General features: G+C 36.8%; 1 protein-coding gene across 3 annotated transcripts in view; it reads right to left on the bottom strand.

Moving 5' to 3' along the window:
• Window positions 1–17,064, bottom strand: part of LIPK (lipase family member K) — a 63,820-nt gene extending 46,756 nt beyond the window's left edge. The window contains exon 1 of one of the 3 annotated variants that reach the window (XM_072971564.1): window positions 16,983–17,064. In XM_072971564.1, the coding sequence (XP_072827665.1) occupies window positions 16,983–17,061 (79 nt within the window). In that variant the 5' untranslated portion in view covers window positions 17,062–17,064. Of the gene's footprint in view, window positions 1–5,476; window positions 5,498–16,982 lie in introns of those variants that run through there. The other 2 variants (XM_072971563.1, XM_006211060.3) reach the window with 2 other exon arrangements.
• Between the last annotated feature and the right edge of the window lie 1,646 nt (window positions 17,065–18,710).

Below are 18,710 nucleotides of genomic sequence, written 5' to 3'. Positions count from 1 at the left end.
ATGATTAACCACATTACTGTGTCCTTGATGATCAGAGCTCCTCTGGAAAGATTTGCCTTTCTAATTCCAACATGCTGTTTATTCGGTACATAATAAAGATTCCAGGAAGAGCTCTTCATTGTTAATGAGGAGAGTTAGCTCATTTGGAAGTGATGTAAATGCAGTCAGACTCTGACATGGGTAAAGGAGTAATCAAACAAGTTCAGGAAGAAATACCTCCCCATTACATAGTAATTATTTTTGAAAGCATATTTTGATATTTTGATAGGAGGATGGGAATTCAGGAAATAGCAACTTCTTCTCAAATATTGTTAAAAAACAAAATTTAAGTAAATTTGAAGACCTAATTTGCTTTATTCAATGATCCATGCATGAATCAGCAACATCTCCCCTAGAAAACAGCAAGTACTTCCAAAGAACTACAGAATAGGAGAGGTTTTTAAGGGCGGAATGGAGGTATGACAAGGAAATCACAAACGAAACAAATAATTATTTAGGGCAAGGTCACCTTTTTTTAAGGGAAGACAAGAGTCTGTCCGTTGGATTATCTCATTAGTGTTGACCAAGAAATTCCACATTGACTAGTTAAATTTCACATATCTGGGATAGGCGGAAACTGTAATTAAGTCTTGGTTTGCTGACCTGGGACTTGGCAAAAGTGACTCAATTTTAGGCCTTTTTTCCCCCTTAACAATTCTGCATTTTTAAAATCAGATTCTTGAAATAGTTCAGAGATGTGATCAAAATTTAAGGCATTAGTGCTATTCGCAGCTACTGCTCTGGAGTTGTCCCAGTTTTTGCTCATCCTCAGCGTGGTATTCACAGGTCATGACATTTTTGTTGTATCTCTGGGGTATTCACAGTCAGACACTTAGGTTCACACTTTCTTTTTTTACTTGATCATTCTCTTCATCCTGTTTTGATGTTCCTGTCTTTAAGAAGATCATATGCTTGGGCTTAGTTGCTGGAACATGCGTTTAAAATCTTTGAGAGAATATAGCACACTAGGGAACTCTCATGATTATTATAACCTGGGTAATTCTAAATGTCTGGAGTGCACTTGGAAGCCATGGTTGCCAAAACCCAAATCAATTAAAATCAGATAAGTCAAAGAAAGACCACACTGAAGGAGTAATCTTTTTAAGCTAAGTGGTTTACTCAGTGATCTAATGTAACTAAATTAATGTCCCCAGAAGTGTCAAACCAGGTACAGGAGATGGTGTTGGTCACAGCACAGACAACCCTGCTCAGCTAAAAAATAATTCAGGACTATTATATTACAAGAACAACTTTGGCTGGGGAGTCTAAGGGTTTGTGTTGGGCAGCTATTTTTTTAGCTACCTTCAGTACTTTCAAGAGTTAAGGAGGGCTTTCTGATTTGATTTTAGCTTCTTTTACATTTATAGGCATACCTCAGAGATACTGAGGTTCAGTTCCAGACCACTGCAATAAAGCAAATATTACCTGAGTCACATTATTTTTTTTGCTTTCCCAGTGCCTATAAAAGTTATGTGTACACTATTCTGTAGTCTATTCAGTGTTCAATTGCAGTATGTCTGAAAAAAAGTACATACCTAAATTCAAAAATCTTTTATTGCTAAAAAATATTAACCATCACCTGAAACTTCAGTGAATCATAATCTTTTTGCAATAGTAACATCAAAGACTGCTGATTACAGATCACATAACAAATATAATAAAAATGAAAACGTTTGAAATAGGTAAGAATTTTAGTGAGAATTATCAAAATGTGACACAGAGACACAAAGCGAACAATTGCTATTGAAAAAATGCTACCAATAGATTTGCTTGACACAGGGATGCCACAAACTTTCAATTTGTAAAAAATACAGTGTCTGTGAAGCACAATAAAATGAAGCAAAATAAAACAAGTTCTGCTTATATTCTTAGTCAGGGAAGTAGGACCCTGCCAAAGAAAGTGAATCCTGAATCATGAAAGCTTCCTGGTGGGTTCTTTCTAACTCGCTGATGTAAATTCAGGGGGAATTGACCAGTGAGGTGTCTGTCTGTCTTTCTGTGAACAGTTAGAGGCACAGTTAGGTAACCTAAAAGGCATTGCCTGGGTATATGCCAGCCATTTAGGTATAGATAATTCCAAGGAGAATGGCAATCACCACAAAGAGATAAATCCTGTCAGGGCAAAAATCCCTTCCACGAAGGTGGCACTCTTAATGGACAGATCAGAGTTTCTGATGATAACAAATCCAGCAGTCTGAATGGTTATCCCCTTAGCCATGGCCTGGGAGATACCAATAATGGTATCATCTTTCCAGGCCAATGCCAGAGGAGAGGAAAGGAACAGAAGAGAGGGTTTCAGGTTACCAAAAAGATTTGGTGAAATTTATTTTAAAAGTTTGCCTAAAAATTATTTTAGTCCACTCAGTTCTATTTAATTCAATTGTTTTCAACAGTTATGTTTAGATTACTTATAAAAATTTCGTCATACCAAGTTATTTTTCTTGCTGACAACTCTTCTAACAGTGATAACATGACACTTGTTTGACTAGTAAACCCAGACAGAATAAAGGTTGTGTATCTGCATTGTTTTTACTATTGACAACTCTAAAGACATGGTTATTTTAATTAAACCAACAAACTTTAATACCGACTATTTTCCCAGCTTATATAAATCTGAAAACCATTTGGGTTAGTTTTTACTATGTTACTGACAATTTTATGAATATGCAATTCATATAAGCACTTAATTTTCTATAGGCCAGTTAAGTAGAGCTATTTTACAAATTAATTTTCAGTAATGCCAGCTAGATGTAGAAAACACTATGTATTCATACCACATATATACGGACATACGTAACATAGAGACAGATGGAAGCAGAGACCTTATAATAGCTTTTGCTTTAAAATTATTGCCATGAATCAAGTACAATAATACAAAACTCACCAGTTATAAAAGAAATTGGATCTAAGTTATTTTCCTGGTGGGTGGAATGAGTTAAGTTTTTCTGCTCAGATGGCTAAAACTTTTTACTAATTTTTGTGGAGGAAACATTTAAGATTTTTTTCCTTCACCTGTATTTCAAATGATCTTTTCCCCCTTTTGTTTTTCTTCTGGTAAGAATCATCTCCCTGAAGTTTGTAAAACACTTACATTTAGAGGCATAGGGAAAGAAAAAAGTTCCTCTAAGAATAACTTTGGTTTCCTAAGGCCAGTATTCTTATAATACTTACAAGCCTTTTGAGATAAGTAGGGGAGGTTTGGGGATTGATAAAAATAAATAAGTGGACTTTGAACTGCCTCCAGAGTTGCATTTCTAGCTTTGCAAAGAATTGTGAGATAAGAACAGTTGTTCTCAATTCCTCAAGGAATTGGGTTGCAGCCTAAGTGACATCAGAGGTTTAGCCACCCACCCAACTATATTATTCTTAATTTGCTTTTTTCTTTTATATATCAAGGAGAGAATTCCTAAGTAAGACAGAATTCAAAAAATTTTTATGTTCTAAATTTAGAGCTGTTTGCCTTTGGAATGTTTTAGTAAATCCTTTCACAAAGGCTTTAGAAGATTTTCTTCCTCTCTGGGTACATAGTTTCATTTTAGCTTACAGGAAAAGGCTTAAAATTTTAAAGAAATTCTTTTAAATAAGTTGTCCATTTTCATCTGGGACACACAGTGAATATTTCTGGCAGTAGTGAACAACCTCTTGGACTCAGGTGGGATCCCCAATGAGGGTGCAAAAGAGATTTTATTTTCCTCTCCTCACCTGGAACTACAGACAGAGATTTGGAACAGCGGACTCTGGTAAGAATCCTCTCTCTTTGCCAACTTCCGCTAGTTTTCCCAGGATCCTAGCTGTAGCTTAGGTGTCTACCAGGGGTAGAATTTGGGAAGGTTTTTTATTAATCTTAATTTTAGTTTTCTCTTGGCTGTTTAAAGAAATATTACATAGCAGTTTACCCTCAGAGTCCCATTGACTCTAGGAGGGGCACTGGCTCATATAGGGGCTCTCCTCTAAGAGTAGATGTTGGGGTGTCGGTAAGACCACCAACTTGGTGACATTTTGTTTATAGTCCTGGAGTCTCTTTAGGGAGGGAAGATAACTTAGGCAGAATTACTAGAATGAGTACTTGAATAAAAGGGGACAGAGGAGAGCAGTAGGAATCTTACCAGTCTATTGTCTTTTGGCTGTAATTTCTCACTAGTCTTTGCAACAACAACAACAAAAAAAAAAACTTTTTAATGAAGAAGTTTCCATAATGAAGAATCACATTCTGTTCATTTAATTTGGAAATCTTATTTTCATGTGCACTTTTTAAATGACCTTATTTTATTGGAATATTCCTCATAATAGCCATGGTAATTTTCCTGAGGGCTGCCAGCCGTTTGATAGAATCCTTAGCCACAAACGAGGTGAACCCACATTTCTGTCCAGTCATATCTTGGGCCCCTCAACCTAATGGTTACCAAGCTATCACCAAGAGATGTTGCTTCGTCCTGCCTGTGAGAAGGCTCTGGGCACACCACCACCAATTCCCCCCATGGACTGGAGAAAGGATTGAACCAACAAATGAGGACTGTGGACTGGAAGCTCCACATAAATGGAGAACTGTGAACTGCTACTTAAAGTTTCCAAGTGGATCTTGGGACAAAAATTAAGAAGAAGAGTTTCCACCAATTAAATGAGAATTGTGGTCTGAAATAAAGGTAGGGGCTTGGGTTCTGGGTTGTAATCAAAGAATTATTGAGTTAAATTCTTTACAGTTGAATGACATAGGACATTCCCTTCTGACTGTTAATTGTGACATATTAATGAATGGCCTGAAACAAAACCTTTCCGATTTATACATCTACCTCAGTTATATAATATCCAGCCCAATTCCACTGGAGGAAGAATGGTCTTTCCAAGAGCGCTGTGTTTGTTAATGGGTTCTTCATCTGGCTGCCTAACTCTGCAGACTACAGCCAGAAGATCATTAAGCGTAAGCAAAAATCACACACAAGGAGCCTGAGTGGGTGTCAATAGGTCCATATATGGTCAGGACAGGGGACTTCTCAGAATAAACTTGATCCCATTTTAGATACAGTTCTAACTAGGACACATCTAACTTCCAAGAGCACAGCAGATCAGAAGATGTAAATTAGAAGGCAGAAACAACTACCCCAAATTCATGGTGACACAATGACAAAATGTCCACTGGTGAGAAAGAATGGGAATGTTCAAAATTTAAATACTCAAGAGAGTGGTAGGTTGAAGTTATTTTGTGTCAGGACAAACAGTTCTATTTATCTAAATAAAGATCCAAGTGGATCTTGGGACAAAATTAAGAGCTGGATGTTTCCAACAATTAAACTAGAACTGTAGTCTGAAATAAAGCTAAGTGCTTGTGCTCTGGGCAGAACCAACTGCCAGCTCAAGCTGATCTGCCCTGTATTGGAAAATCAATCAGATGGAAAGGTCAATGCAAAGATAGCAGAGATCACAACCGAAAGAAACTTACCCACGACTCTCAAAATGGTGAGAGAGACAAAGAATTCATAAGGGTTTGTGGGTACCATATCTGTGTTTCTCACTGTCCCCAAAGCAGCAGGAAATCTCCTTCGTCCCACCACTGCCACCAAGTCTGTTTAAAAAAAAAATTCAAGGTGGGTCGGTGTAAGGGGTGTAGCTCAGTGGCAGAGTGTGGTGAGTGCTTGGAGTGCATGGTTTTGTGTTCAGTCCCCAGTGCCCCTGTTATCTAGGAAATGGAAAGGAAGTGCCAAAGAGCTGCAGAAAAGAAAAGGTTTTTAAATGCAGAAAGGGAGTGGGACAAAGAAGTCATAGACAAAAAAAAAAAAAAAGAATTATTTCAGGTAAGATCACCTTCCTTTGGGGGAAGGCAGGGGTCCATCAGACGCATTAGTGCTGGCCAGGTAATTACTGATTAATTAGTGTGGTTGCTCATATGAGGCTTAGCACAAATGACTCCATTTTGGGCCTGTTGCTTCTTTTTTAACAATATGCAGGCAGACTTTGTTTCACCATATTGTACTTTGCAGACACTCTGTTTCTTACAAACTGGAGATTTGTGGCAACCCTGTGTTGTTAGGTGATGCTTAGCACTTTTAAGTAATAAGGTATTTTTTCATTAAGGTACGTACATTGTTTTCCTAGACAAACTGAAATTGCACACAGTAGACTACAGTATAAACATAACTTTTATATGCACTGGGAAACCAAAAATCACTTATTCTAATATTCCCTTTATTGTGGTGATGTGGATCTTAACACATAATATCAGAGGTATGCCTATACAATAATATTATTAATATTACAGATCTGTCATATCATGAGGGAAAAGGCTTTAAAAAGAAACTCGTAAATCAACTTGATTCTAATTGAGGAATTAAGCCATGGTTGGTTAAATCAAAAGTCAGCAACAAGGAGAGGCTCCTTTTGTTGGATTCGATCAGAAGAGATAGAGCCCAGTTCAAGTGCGAGGCTGAGGATGGGAGCCTTATAGTACTGATGTTATATGGTAGGAAAAGATGGTGAAGAGGAATCAGGGAATGGAATTTTATTAGGAATATAGCAATTGCATAGATTGAGCTTAATATGGCCATTTGGGAAAGAAGAGGAACATTAAAAAGTAAAATGAGGATACGGATGGCCTGTATCTATGCTCTTAGTGGAAACAAACTGTACTTGGTGAAACATACAGAATTAACATAAAGTATACTCAAGGATGGATTACATTACCAGGATTGGAGAATATTGTCAATAAATACCTGACAAGAAAGAAATTAGGAAACAAGAAGGAAGAACTGGCATAAAAAGAATCTTAAGAAACCTATAAAACCAAATACAGTGTATGGGAGTGTTTATATCTTGATTAGGAGAGACTAATCGTAAAAAGCACGTTTCAGAGACAATCATGGAAATGTGGACATTGCCTGGCTAGTTAATAATACTAAGGAATTTTTCATTTGCTTGGTGTTTAGGTGTGGTATTGACCTTGTGGTTATGTTTATAAATTTTCTTACGTCTTAAAGTTCCATAATAAAATATTTCTAGAAGAAATGATACGATGTCTGAAAGTTTGCTTTAAAAACAATCTGTTGCTGGATGTGGTGGGATATAGACGAGACAAATTCTCCATATACCAATAATTATTTATGCTGAATGATAAATATTCGGAGGCTGTATTATTTTCTCAGTTTTTTTGTTTGAAAACTTCAAAAATAAAAGTTTAAAAAAGAAGTAACTAGTAAGTTGATGAAGTAAATCAGACTCAGACTTGTCAGTTTTGTATTAACTTTAGGGATAAGTGCTGCAATAATTGAGCCAATCCCAAATGTGTCTGCTGTTTACATGCAGTTTTAGAGAGTCTGGCACACTGAAGAAACGGACAGCTGAGCTACATGGGGAAAAATACTTAACTATTGAATTATTGTTAGTAAAATAATTAGCAAAGGCATTAATTACAGATGCACAAAAATACTTAACTATTGAATTATTGTTAATAAAATAATTAGCAAAGGCATTAATTACAGATGCACAAAAATACTTAACTATTGAATTATTGTTAGTAAAATAATTAGCAAAGGCATTAATTACAGATGCACAACATAATGAGCTCCAATGACTAAACATGAGCTCCTGTGTGTCTGCCTGTGCCCCTCAGTAGAGAAGAAACAAGGAGCAGCAACATGGGTTTCCTGAATTTACAGAGTTTAAAAATCTAGACAAAGTGATAAAATAGATCAAACACACCTACTGAACAAAAAGAAAGTGGTAATGAGAAGGAAAAGACAGGCTGGGCTAGCAAGCTAACTCGTAAATTTAAGCGTAACAAGTGTCGGATTACTGATCTGAGTTCTGCTGGGGTAACTCGTGAATCTAAGTTAATAAGCGTCAAGTTTGCTGATTCCGTGCTCATGTTTTTTGTTTGTTTGTTCGTTTGTTTTTATTGCTAGCCAGCTGGATTTTCAGAGACATATCTGGCCTTGGAATGTCAGTTTGCTGCCTCCCTGCCTCTGCTTTTGTGATAATGATGCTGCTAAAGCTGTTCCATGCCTATTGGCCGAATACCCCAAGCTTGTAATTAACCCTATAAAACCTCATGTGCACGTCTTGGAGGTGCTCAGAGCTTCGGAGCAGAAGCCCCTCTGAGCCCGCCGGCTTAATACATCTGAGTACTCCAACCCTCCGAGTGGTGCTTGTTTCTTGGCTGGCCTGTCGTTTCCGTAACAGTAAGAGAGGTAACAGAGGCAAAAATGTACTATGCACTGTGGGGTCATGTGAAAGATTTATTTGTGCTAGGATTTGATTTATTTGTTGGTGTGGAATGTTGGACAAAATTGGATTTGCAAGTCAGACAGACGTGAATTTAAAGCCCGGTTCCACTATTTGCCATGAGATTTTGCACACACAGTTTATCCTCAATGCCCTTACTTGGTAAAATGATATAATATCACCAATTTTGTAGTATTTTGTGGAAATTGTGATAAAGTACTTAACAAATGCTTGTTTTCCCTGCCTTCTGTTGGTGAACTTCTCCAAGAGTTAATTCCTATTTTTTTAGATACATTTCCCACAATTTTTAGACACAGGGGATTAACATGGTAAGTAAAATGAGCACAAACACCAAATAAATAAACCTAATTATGTACCCCCCAACCAAGAAAACAAAATTGCTTTAAGAGAAACAAAACAAAACAAAACAGATCTTCTAAAATGAGCACAAGCACCATCTATTGACGAAATGCTGTAAATGTCCCGTATTAGGAGGAAAAACACAAGCAAATCTTGAAATTTACCCTCTAGTGGTAAATCTGGGTAACTGCTTAGTTCCTAGAAAATGTCTTTGTTAAAACACTGTGAGTATGAAAATTTTAATATTACCAGTAAATGATTTCCTCATAAGAATAAGCTGCATGTTTCTGTTAACTTCATAAAATAGTTAACTTTAGAGGCATAAAAGCAAAACCCTGTTTGGCTGATTATGGAATTAATTTCATAGAATTGTTGAATCTTAGAGCTATAAAAGCAAAACTCTACTGGATTTGCAGCAATTCTGATATAACCACAAAACATATTTCTGTATTAATGACATGGATGCTGGATCTGGGTGTGATCTGAAGTATCTAATATGGGTAGGTTATTTAAAACTCAATTTTGACGTCTAAATCATTTTACACGATGAAGTAATCAGGAAATATGTTATAGTAGATGGAAAATTATCAACCTCGTTAATCAATGTTGATGTCTGTGCTTCAAGCAGTGCATGTTGTAGCTGCACACTGGAACATCATTAACATCAACATTAGGCTCAAGATACGGTTGAGAGGGAATAGAAGCAGGATTTTTTCTGTATTCTATCAGCTGTCTCCTTTGTTGCATATCTGGATAAACTGAAGCTGATGATAGAGGCAGTTTATCTGGAGTGGAAGTATAAAAATCACTAAGCTTAACCACCTTATAAGACATGACAATCATCTCTAATAAGAGATATATTATTTAAGAGATTCAGTGAGATAAAAGATTACAATAGGCATAAGTAATTTAGAAATGTGAGTTTCTTGATGATAAAGCACAGAAAATGAAAGCAAATCAGCACTACAAAGCATGGTCTGTTTAATAGATTTAGAACAGTTATGATGAAATAAAATTTTTATATTAAGGCGGGACAAGAAAATTAATCATAAAATTCTCTGTGTTTGTTTGGGCCTCCTCGCTCTCTCCCTAATATGCAGGGTGCATGAGCATTACACATTCACCCGAACTTCTCAAAGATGAAAGTATCTGCTCAGCTCTAAAGATCAATGCCCTTCTTTCTTCTAATGCTAGCAATGCAGCTTCTTAAAAGAATAGCATTCTTTTCCAGCTCTGTAGGGAGTCGTGGTTGACTTGCTACCAGCTTTGTAAGTGTATACCTGGACTATGTATTCGTGGTGAACTTTGAATAAAATATCAGCACGTCATTTTGATGTACGATCCTTTGTCTCGAAAATGTGTGACTGTGCCTTCAACTTCTAACAGGTGGAACAGTTCTCACAGCTTTCTGAGAATCTGCTTCCCAGGTTATAATCCTCAGTGTGGCTTGACTAAATCCATCTTTTTCTTCTTAACTTGATAGTTAGTTGAATTTTCACCTACAACTATTATTAAGGTAGGAATTCCTGACCAGTAGCATCAGTGTCACCTGGGAAATTGTTGGAAATGAAAACTTTTAGACTCACCCTGGATCTACGATATCAGGAATATTCATGTTTGAATAAGACTTCCAGGTGAGTCAGATAATATACTAACGGTGGAAGTGGAGAGGCTGTTCTCTAAGGTATTTCTGCATGTCTCAGATCAGTCTTTTTTTTTTTTTCAAGGGTGTACCTAGACCAAACAGCCTGAGAAGACAGAGGTAAAGTCTCTCTCCATGGTAGAGGGCAGGTTTGTTCCTCACCAGTATGATAAAGAAAATGTCTCTCTCAGGGGCAGAGACTGGACAGGTTGGTTAGCAGCCGCCTTAATAAGACTAAGGGTTCCTCACTGTGACAGAGACCCAATACATGTGTGATGCCCCTCTGGGTCTGCCTTTTTTTTTTTTTTTTTTTTTTTTTTTTTTTTTTTGCACCAAGGGGTGGTGGCTGTACATTGTGACTTAAATGTCAGTGGGACTGTTTCTGGATCCATGGTGGCCAGGATGATGGCAGTGATTTCAAAACTCTTTTGGTTAGCTGGTGCATATTTTGTGTTTATTCGGGGATATGAGGGCAGAAGAGCAATAAGATGAAGAGCCCACCCTTTACCTCCCAACCTCCTGAACTGGGGTTGCCTGTTGCTTCCTGACCTGTGCTTGCTCTCTTCTCCCCAGAAAGGGAAAGTGAGCTGACTTCAATTCAGTGTACAGTCTAATCTGCGTTTTCATGAAGATTTACAAAAGAGCAAGTGGTATGCCCACAGCACAGATGGAGAGACTGAGCTTTAGCTCAGTAGACAATAGAAAGCAAATTACTCAGCCTCAAGTAAGCGTAAGAAGTACCAATAGTCAATCCCAGGACTGTCTTTTCCAACATTCCTGATTCATGGCTCATTATCTGCCTTGAGTTTAGAAGATAAGCTGAATGCGAGGGAAGAGTTTGTAATAATAGCTTTATACTTTCTAACTAACAGGTGTAATAAAATTTAAGATGACTGAACCTAATATTCCTAATGGGCCCTTATCTTTTCATGAAACTTAATATAAAAATTCTTTCTCACTCGCTATATGAACTCATCAGAGGCCCCTTAGGACTTATCCTAAAGGAACAAATTAGTGTTAATGTTATTCTGACCAAGGCTGTAAAGAGTCAGACCAAAGCCCTCAGATACTGACAGTAGAGGAAGACTAGGAGAGAAGGCAGAGGGGGGAGAGAGCAAAAGAGAATGGCATTCATAGGAAACTAGGACAGTGAACTGTGAGGGACCTATTCTGGTCAACTCTGCCAACCTGACCTTTTTTGATAACTGGACAAATCACAGGCATTCCTTAATGTGATTTGAATTATGAAAATAAATAAATTTTTCCAAAAGACTCCACATACATTGGCAATAAGTACTGAGTATATATTCAGAATCTTGTCTCTTCTCATGCATATTATGATTACAGTACTATTCTACCCATATTGATTTGAGATTAAGTCAGATTTCATTTCAAGTTGGAACCTGTAGAGCTGAGGAGACAGAGCCCAGTGGCAATGTGGCTCCTGTTCACATTCAGAGCATTGATTATTCTTTCTGATTTTTTCACATTTCCTGAAATCAGGCCCAAAAAGTAGGAAAAAAAGGAGGTAACTTCCTAAGAATAAAATTATTTACATATAACCAAAGTTGAAAGTTTTAAGGGAAATTATATTTTCCTAAGGTGAATATTAACTTCACATGTACATATATTAATTTTGAGGTCTAAGAAATAAACTTCATAACACCAGAGAGTCATACTCACTGTCACCAAACTTGAATGCTTTCTGCTTTCCAGAAGGTAAATAAAAATTTAATTCTTTTTCCTTTCCACTCCCTCACTATATTTGCATAGATATATGGTGAACATGTGTGTGTTTTGGGTGACCTTTCCTTAAAAGTGTGGAGTCATTGCATTTCCAGTAACTTCCATATTTGCCAAATGGCAAGTCAAATATTGCATAAACAGTCACCTCACAAAAGGATGTGGTTCCCAGACATCCTTAGAGAGTTAATCTTTTTGATTTATCTCCTGTTGAAACTGCGTCCCACATGCTCATTCTCTGAGTATTCTAACCTCCAGCCATCATCAAGTCTTCTTGCACAGCTGGGTGGGAGCACTTTCACTCGTGAAGAAGCACATTTATCTTAAAACAGTCAGTCAGACCCACTGGTATAGTTTTAAAAATCTGAGAGAAAAACAATTTTTACCAAAAGATTTGATGGTTGTTGTTGCAAGAGTTACAAAATAACTAATACCATATCTTGTTCATATGCACAAAATGTAGTTTTATTTATTTATTTATTTATTTATTTATTTATTTATTTATTTATTGAAATGTCATTTTATTGTTTGAAGAACATTCAACATTAGCCTTCCCTTTTTAATAAAATTTTAAGTGTACAGTTCAGGACAGGTTTTCCCAATGGTGACTGTGAAGAATTGGGACAGTTTTAATGGCTTCTGCTAGTTCCATAGCCCATATGGTGGTGTGTCTGCCTATTTGTTGCATTTCTATAACTAAAAATTGTAATGAAATCAGCATTGTAATGAAAAAAACCAGTCCCCTTACAGTTGTATCGAAAAGAAAATACCTAGAAATAAATGTAACCATGGAGGTGAAAGATTTGTATGCTGAAAACTGTTAAGACATTAATGAAAGATATTGAAGAAGACACAAACAAATTTAGAGATATTCTGTGCTCATGGATTGAAAGAATTAATATCATTAAACTCTCCATATTATCCAAAACCATATGTAGGTTCAGTGCAATCCCTCTCAAAATTCCAATGGCCTTTTTAAAAGAACTAGAACAAAGAATCCTAAAATTTGTATGGAAACATCAAAGACCACAAAGAGCCAAAGCAGTCTTGAGAAAGAACAAAGCAAGAGGTGTATCACTCCTGATTTCAAACTAAATTACAAAGCTGTGGTAGTCAAAGTAGGATGGTATTGACACAAAAATAGACACAGAGATCAGTGGAACAGAAGAGCAGCCCGGAAATAATTGCACACATACACGGTCAATTAGTTTACAACAAAATAGCCAAGAACAGACAATGGAAAAAGAAGAATCTCTACAATAAAAGGAATTAAAGAAACTGGACAGGCACATTCCAAAGACTGAAAATGGACCCTATAATGGAATCTATACCATACATAATAACTAACTCAAGAGGGATTAAAGACTTTAATGTAAGACTTGAAACCATGAAACAGCTAGTAGAAAAAATAAGTAAGCTCCTAGACATTGAAATTGACAATGATTATTTTTCTATTTTGATACTGAAAGCACAAGCAAATAAACTTAAATAAGCAGGACTACAGTAAACTAAAAAGCTGCACAGCAAAGGAAACCATTAAAAAAATGAAAAGTCAACCTACCAAATAAAAGAAAGTTTTTCCACATAAAATATGATATGGGGTTAATATCCAAAATACCTAAAGAACTCACACAATAACAAGAAAACAACCAATTCAATTTAAAAAATGAACAGAGGATTTGGATAAATATTTTTCCGAAGAAGCTATGCAGATGATCAACAGATACATGAAAGGGTGCTCAATATCACTAATCATCAGGGAGATGTAATTTTTAATCACAATAAGTTATGAACTTACACCTATTAGAATGGCTATTATCAAAAGACAAGAAATTGCACGTCTGGAAAAAGGTATAGAGAAAAGGGAACACTTATGCACCATTGGTAAAGATGTAAATGGTGCAGCCAGTATGGAAAACAGTATAGAGTTTTCTTAAAATATTAAAAGTAGAAGTACCAATGATCCAGTAATGTCGTTTCTGAATATTCATCATAGGAAAATGAAATCACTAACTGGAAAAGAAATATGCACCCTCATGTTCATTGCGACCTTATTTACAATAGCCAAAATGTGGAAACATTCATTGATGAATGAATGGATAAAAAAATGTGGAATATACAAAAAAAATCAGCCACAAACAGAAAAGAATCTTCCGTTTTGGACAACATAGATGGACCTTGAGGGCATCATCCTAAGCGAAATAAGTCAGACGGTGAAAATAAAAAACATACTATCTCACTTGTATGTTATCTAAACAAACAGAAACTGAACTCACACATGGAAGAAACTGGTGGTTGCCAGAGGTGGGGAATGAAGGGGTGGGTGAAATGGGTGAATAGAGTTAAAAGGTACAAACTCCCAGCTATAAAGTAGGTAAGGCATGGCTGTGTAATGTACAGCATGGTGACTCTAGTTAATAGCATTGTGTTGTATATTTTAAAGTTGCTAAAAAAGTAGATTTTAAAAGTTTTTATCACAAGAAAAAAATTTGTGACTGCGTGTGATGTATGTTAATTAGACTATTATGGTGAGCATTTCACAACATACACAAAAGTCAAATCATTATATTGTACACCGGAGGCTATTGTAATGTTATAGGTCAATTATATCCTAATACAAATTATCAATTTAAAATTAATCTATTAAAAATAGCATCAGTTTAAGAAAGTTCCTTCTGACTTCACAACTTATAATTAGTAATGCCATGAGTTTTTTACCAATGCTGTCAAATTTAGAAAGCCCTCTGTCAAGGTTCTATCCAACTGTGCTTTAAAATTTTAAGACACTTCAAGTCTCTCTAGATACTTAAGTACTCTCTAAACTGACTACAGTATTCACTGAAGTTTTTCAAGATTGCTAGAAATAATTTACTTACACAGAAATGACTGAGAACTACAAAAATGTATTACCCTATATTTAGACTATATGTATATTCTCAGCTAAGTGTCCATAAGCAAATTCCAAAACTTCCCATGGCCGCGCCAGCACTAGCCAATGAAAGGGGGATCGTGGCAGAGAGGAAATGAGATTGCTAACATCCAGGGGTGCTCTTCAGTGTGGTTAATATGTATTAACCTTACACATTTCATAGCAATACATCGCCTTGTGAATCAACTAGACAGCCCTGGAAGGGACTTGTGCAAGTGAAGGACTCAAAGCTTAAGCTCTGTGACTTTCAGTCACCCCAGGTTTGACTTGGAGAGGAGCACTCAGATTTGGAAATGAGCAGGGAAAAAGATATATCCGAGAACAGAACTATCTAAAGACAGTACGTATGCTTCAAATACACGCAATCTATTATAATCGACAAGAGTAATCATATTGGAATAAATTTATTATCCTGTACATGCCTCCACCACCCTTTTGTCCCCAGGTACCCAGGAGGTGGGGGCTCAGATGAACATTGCATCTGTCAGTTGAAAATAAAGCAGCTGTTTCCTTTGTGCTTCTGAATATAATACGAATAAACATAGGACAATATTTTTAAAAAGACAAAAAAGAGTACCTACTGTATTATTCAATTTATAGAAAATTATAAAAAGTGAAAACTGAGCTATGATGACTAAAATCAGACGAGTGTTTGGTTGTGGACAATTATGAAGGAATAAATTACCAACGAGCATGAGAAAATTTTTAGAGTGATGACGATGTTTGCTATCTTGATTGGATGTTGGGTATCTAGATGTATACATGTAATAAAAGTCATAAAATTGTACCCTTTACCTATGTATAGATTAAGGCATGTCAATTATATTCCAATGTATGTGTAACAAAAAGAGAACGAGAGAGAGTGCTTTTTAACAATGATCTCCACACTCATTCCATATTTGAGCAGATTGGGTGGGTGCTATGGAGCCTGGGCCTTGGTTTTATCTTTCTTTGCAATTTCTGGTCTTGATCTTATTTTTCTTGAATTAGCACGTATCAATACCATTTGAATTGACTGGCCTGAGCAGAGGCATAACTCACTTGTTCTTGAAGATTATGGCTTTTTCCCCCTCTCTGAAGTTTACCCTAACTCCTCAACACCTGTTAGGGTGATCTTTCTAGACCCTATTTTCAACTGGCATGCATTTCATATAACCTCCCAATGTAAATAGACTACATTCTTCATGACAGTGAAGTCCACTGAACTTATTCATTCATTTATAAAAGGACAAGCCTTCAGAGAAACTATTTTACTGAGGTCCAGATAGCAATATACCTATGAACTCTAAAATCTTTATAATTTGAATCATGTGACTTACAGATTAATAATTTAAAGCATTGTCAAGGAATAAATAATGTGAGAGAACTATTAAATGTGGCGAGAAGTTAACACATCAAAAGGTTAATAATATTGCTTTTCATTTACCTACGTTCTGGTTCATAGAAGAGATGCTTAGCAGAAAGCTGAGACATGACATGTGATTCCTTGTCAGCATAATTAGAGTCTTGTGTGATCTGGTGTAGCACTCAATGCTGTGGCCTGATGGTACTCAATAGATGAAGATTAAGATGCTTCTCAGATTTAAAAGAAGTATCTGGGGACTGTACTTCACTTATCTCTGACCTTATACGTCTATGGCTATCTGATCCTATACTCAGGTTTACCTGGTGTACTCAAGGTACTATGCAGCAGTGAATATTTTCATATTTCTGCCCAGATGGTGCTTTCTGTCAAATAAAACTTCAACCTGAATTAAAGGACAAACCTTGGAAGTTAAAGGGTGTTAGAGTGATGTGCTCCATGCAAAGTGTAATCAGTCTTATTTCCCTGGATGCCAATGCCTTCATCCTGTGGTAGGGACTTTCCCCTTTCTCTTCCAGAAAGAGTTTGTTCACATTCAAAGAGGTATGAAGCTGTGAGTCAAGGAGTCAGTCATTTATATTCCAGAGGAACAAAGAGTTTCTCTCCCTCTCCCAAGGAAGGGTGAGGTGCAGTGGCAGCTAAGAACTGTCCTATTCTTATTTAAACTGAAAGATTCACGTATCTAGGGTTCCTACCTGTAGCTCCAGAACAGCCCTTTGTGCACACATGGGCCTGATCATCAGACAGCTTCAGAAGGGGAACAGACTGAGGCATGATGAACCGATGTGGCTTTTGTATAATAGTCTTGCTGATCCAGAAACTTCTACATTTAGGATAAAATAAAGGAATATTCATTGCTGTCAAATTGTAGCTGGGAGGAATGGGATAAAACCTCAAAGAGGAAGAATCAGATTTTTCATAGGTAACTATACTTTAACTCAATACTATTCCTTGGGTAAAATAGTTATCATTAATTTAACTAGGTTTTTTTTTAAATTGAGATATAATTGACATATAACATTACTTTAAGGTGTACAGCATGATTCAATATATGTACATATTGTGCAAAGATCACCATAATAAGTCTAGTTCTCTATCACCACAAGTGGTTGCAATTTTTTTTTCTTGTGATGAGAAATTATGAGAGATACTCTGTTGGCAACTTTCAAATATAAAATACGGTATTATTAACTACAGTCACTGTGCTGTACCTTACATGACAGGTCGTACTTATTTTATAACTGGAAATTTGTGCCTTTTGACCACTTTCACCCATTTTGCCCACCACCCCAGACCCCACCTGGCAAGGACAAACTATTCGGAGTTTAGATTTTGTTTGTTTCTTTACATAACACTGAGATCTTATGATATTTATCTTTCTCTGCTAAATTTATTTCACTTAGCGTACTGTTCTCAAGTTTCACCCATGTTGTCACAAATGGCATGACCTAGTTTCATAAGTAAATCTTAACAATTATTCTTACTGCTCATAGAAAGTCACCTTTATTCACAGAGCAAAGTGGATGCAATGTTTGAAATCAGTGCTTATCAAACTCCAATGGGTCTGTGAATCACTTGGGGACCTTGTTATACTGAAGATTCTAATCCTGTATATCTGGAGGAAGAGCTTAGATCCTGTATCCCCAGACGATGCTGTTGCTGCTAGTCCTGGACCATGTTTGCATAGCCAGACTGTTACGGAAATGACAGGCCCACCAAGAAACAAGCACCACTCGGAGGGTTGGCATACTCAGATGTATTATGCTGTCGGGCTCAAAGGGGCTTCTGCTCCGAAGCTCTGAGCACCTCCGAGACGTGCTCATGAGGTTTCATAGGGTAAAGTACAAGCTTGGGGTATTCGGCCAATAGGCATGGAACAGCTTTAGCAGCATCATTACCACAAAAGTGGAGGCAGGGAGGCAGCAAACCAACATTCCAAAGCCAGATATATATCTTTGAAAATCCAGCTGGCTAGCAAAAAACGTGAACAGCAAACCAACACTAATTAACTTAGATTTACAAGTTAGTCCAGCAGAACTCAGATGAGTATTCCAATACTTAGATTTGTGAGTTATCTTGTTAGCCCAGCCCGGCTTTTCCTTCATAAGACTTTAGATAATTCTTATAAAGTAGAAACTTAGATTTCAACATAAACTGAAGGAAGTGGCTGTGGTTGAATCTTAACTGTAATAGATTGTTTCTACTGTGAATGAAAAATACTGCAAACCATGTAAATAAACAAAAGAATGCTGAAGCCATCAAGTCATCAGCCGCTGCTGCCACCCCCTACAGTGAAGACAAGCCTGCAGCCCGGCCTCTGCAGCCACTCACAATGGTGCACCCTGAGGGGACTCAGGATAATAAAGGACAAGATACTGGCCCTAGATAGCTAGGTGCTTGTCAAAGGAATGAATTCAATGAGC

Source organism: Vicugna pacos, chromosome 11 (genome assembly GCF_048564905.1).
Source record: "Vicugna pacos chromosome 11, VicPac4, whole genome shotgun sequence".
Taxonomy (NCBI): domain Eukaryota; kingdom Metazoa; phylum Chordata; class Mammalia; order Artiodactyla; family Camelidae; genus Vicugna; species Vicugna pacos.
The sequence above is the reverse complement of the archived record's forward strand: the minus strand, read 5'-3'. Positions and strand labels throughout refer to the sequence as shown.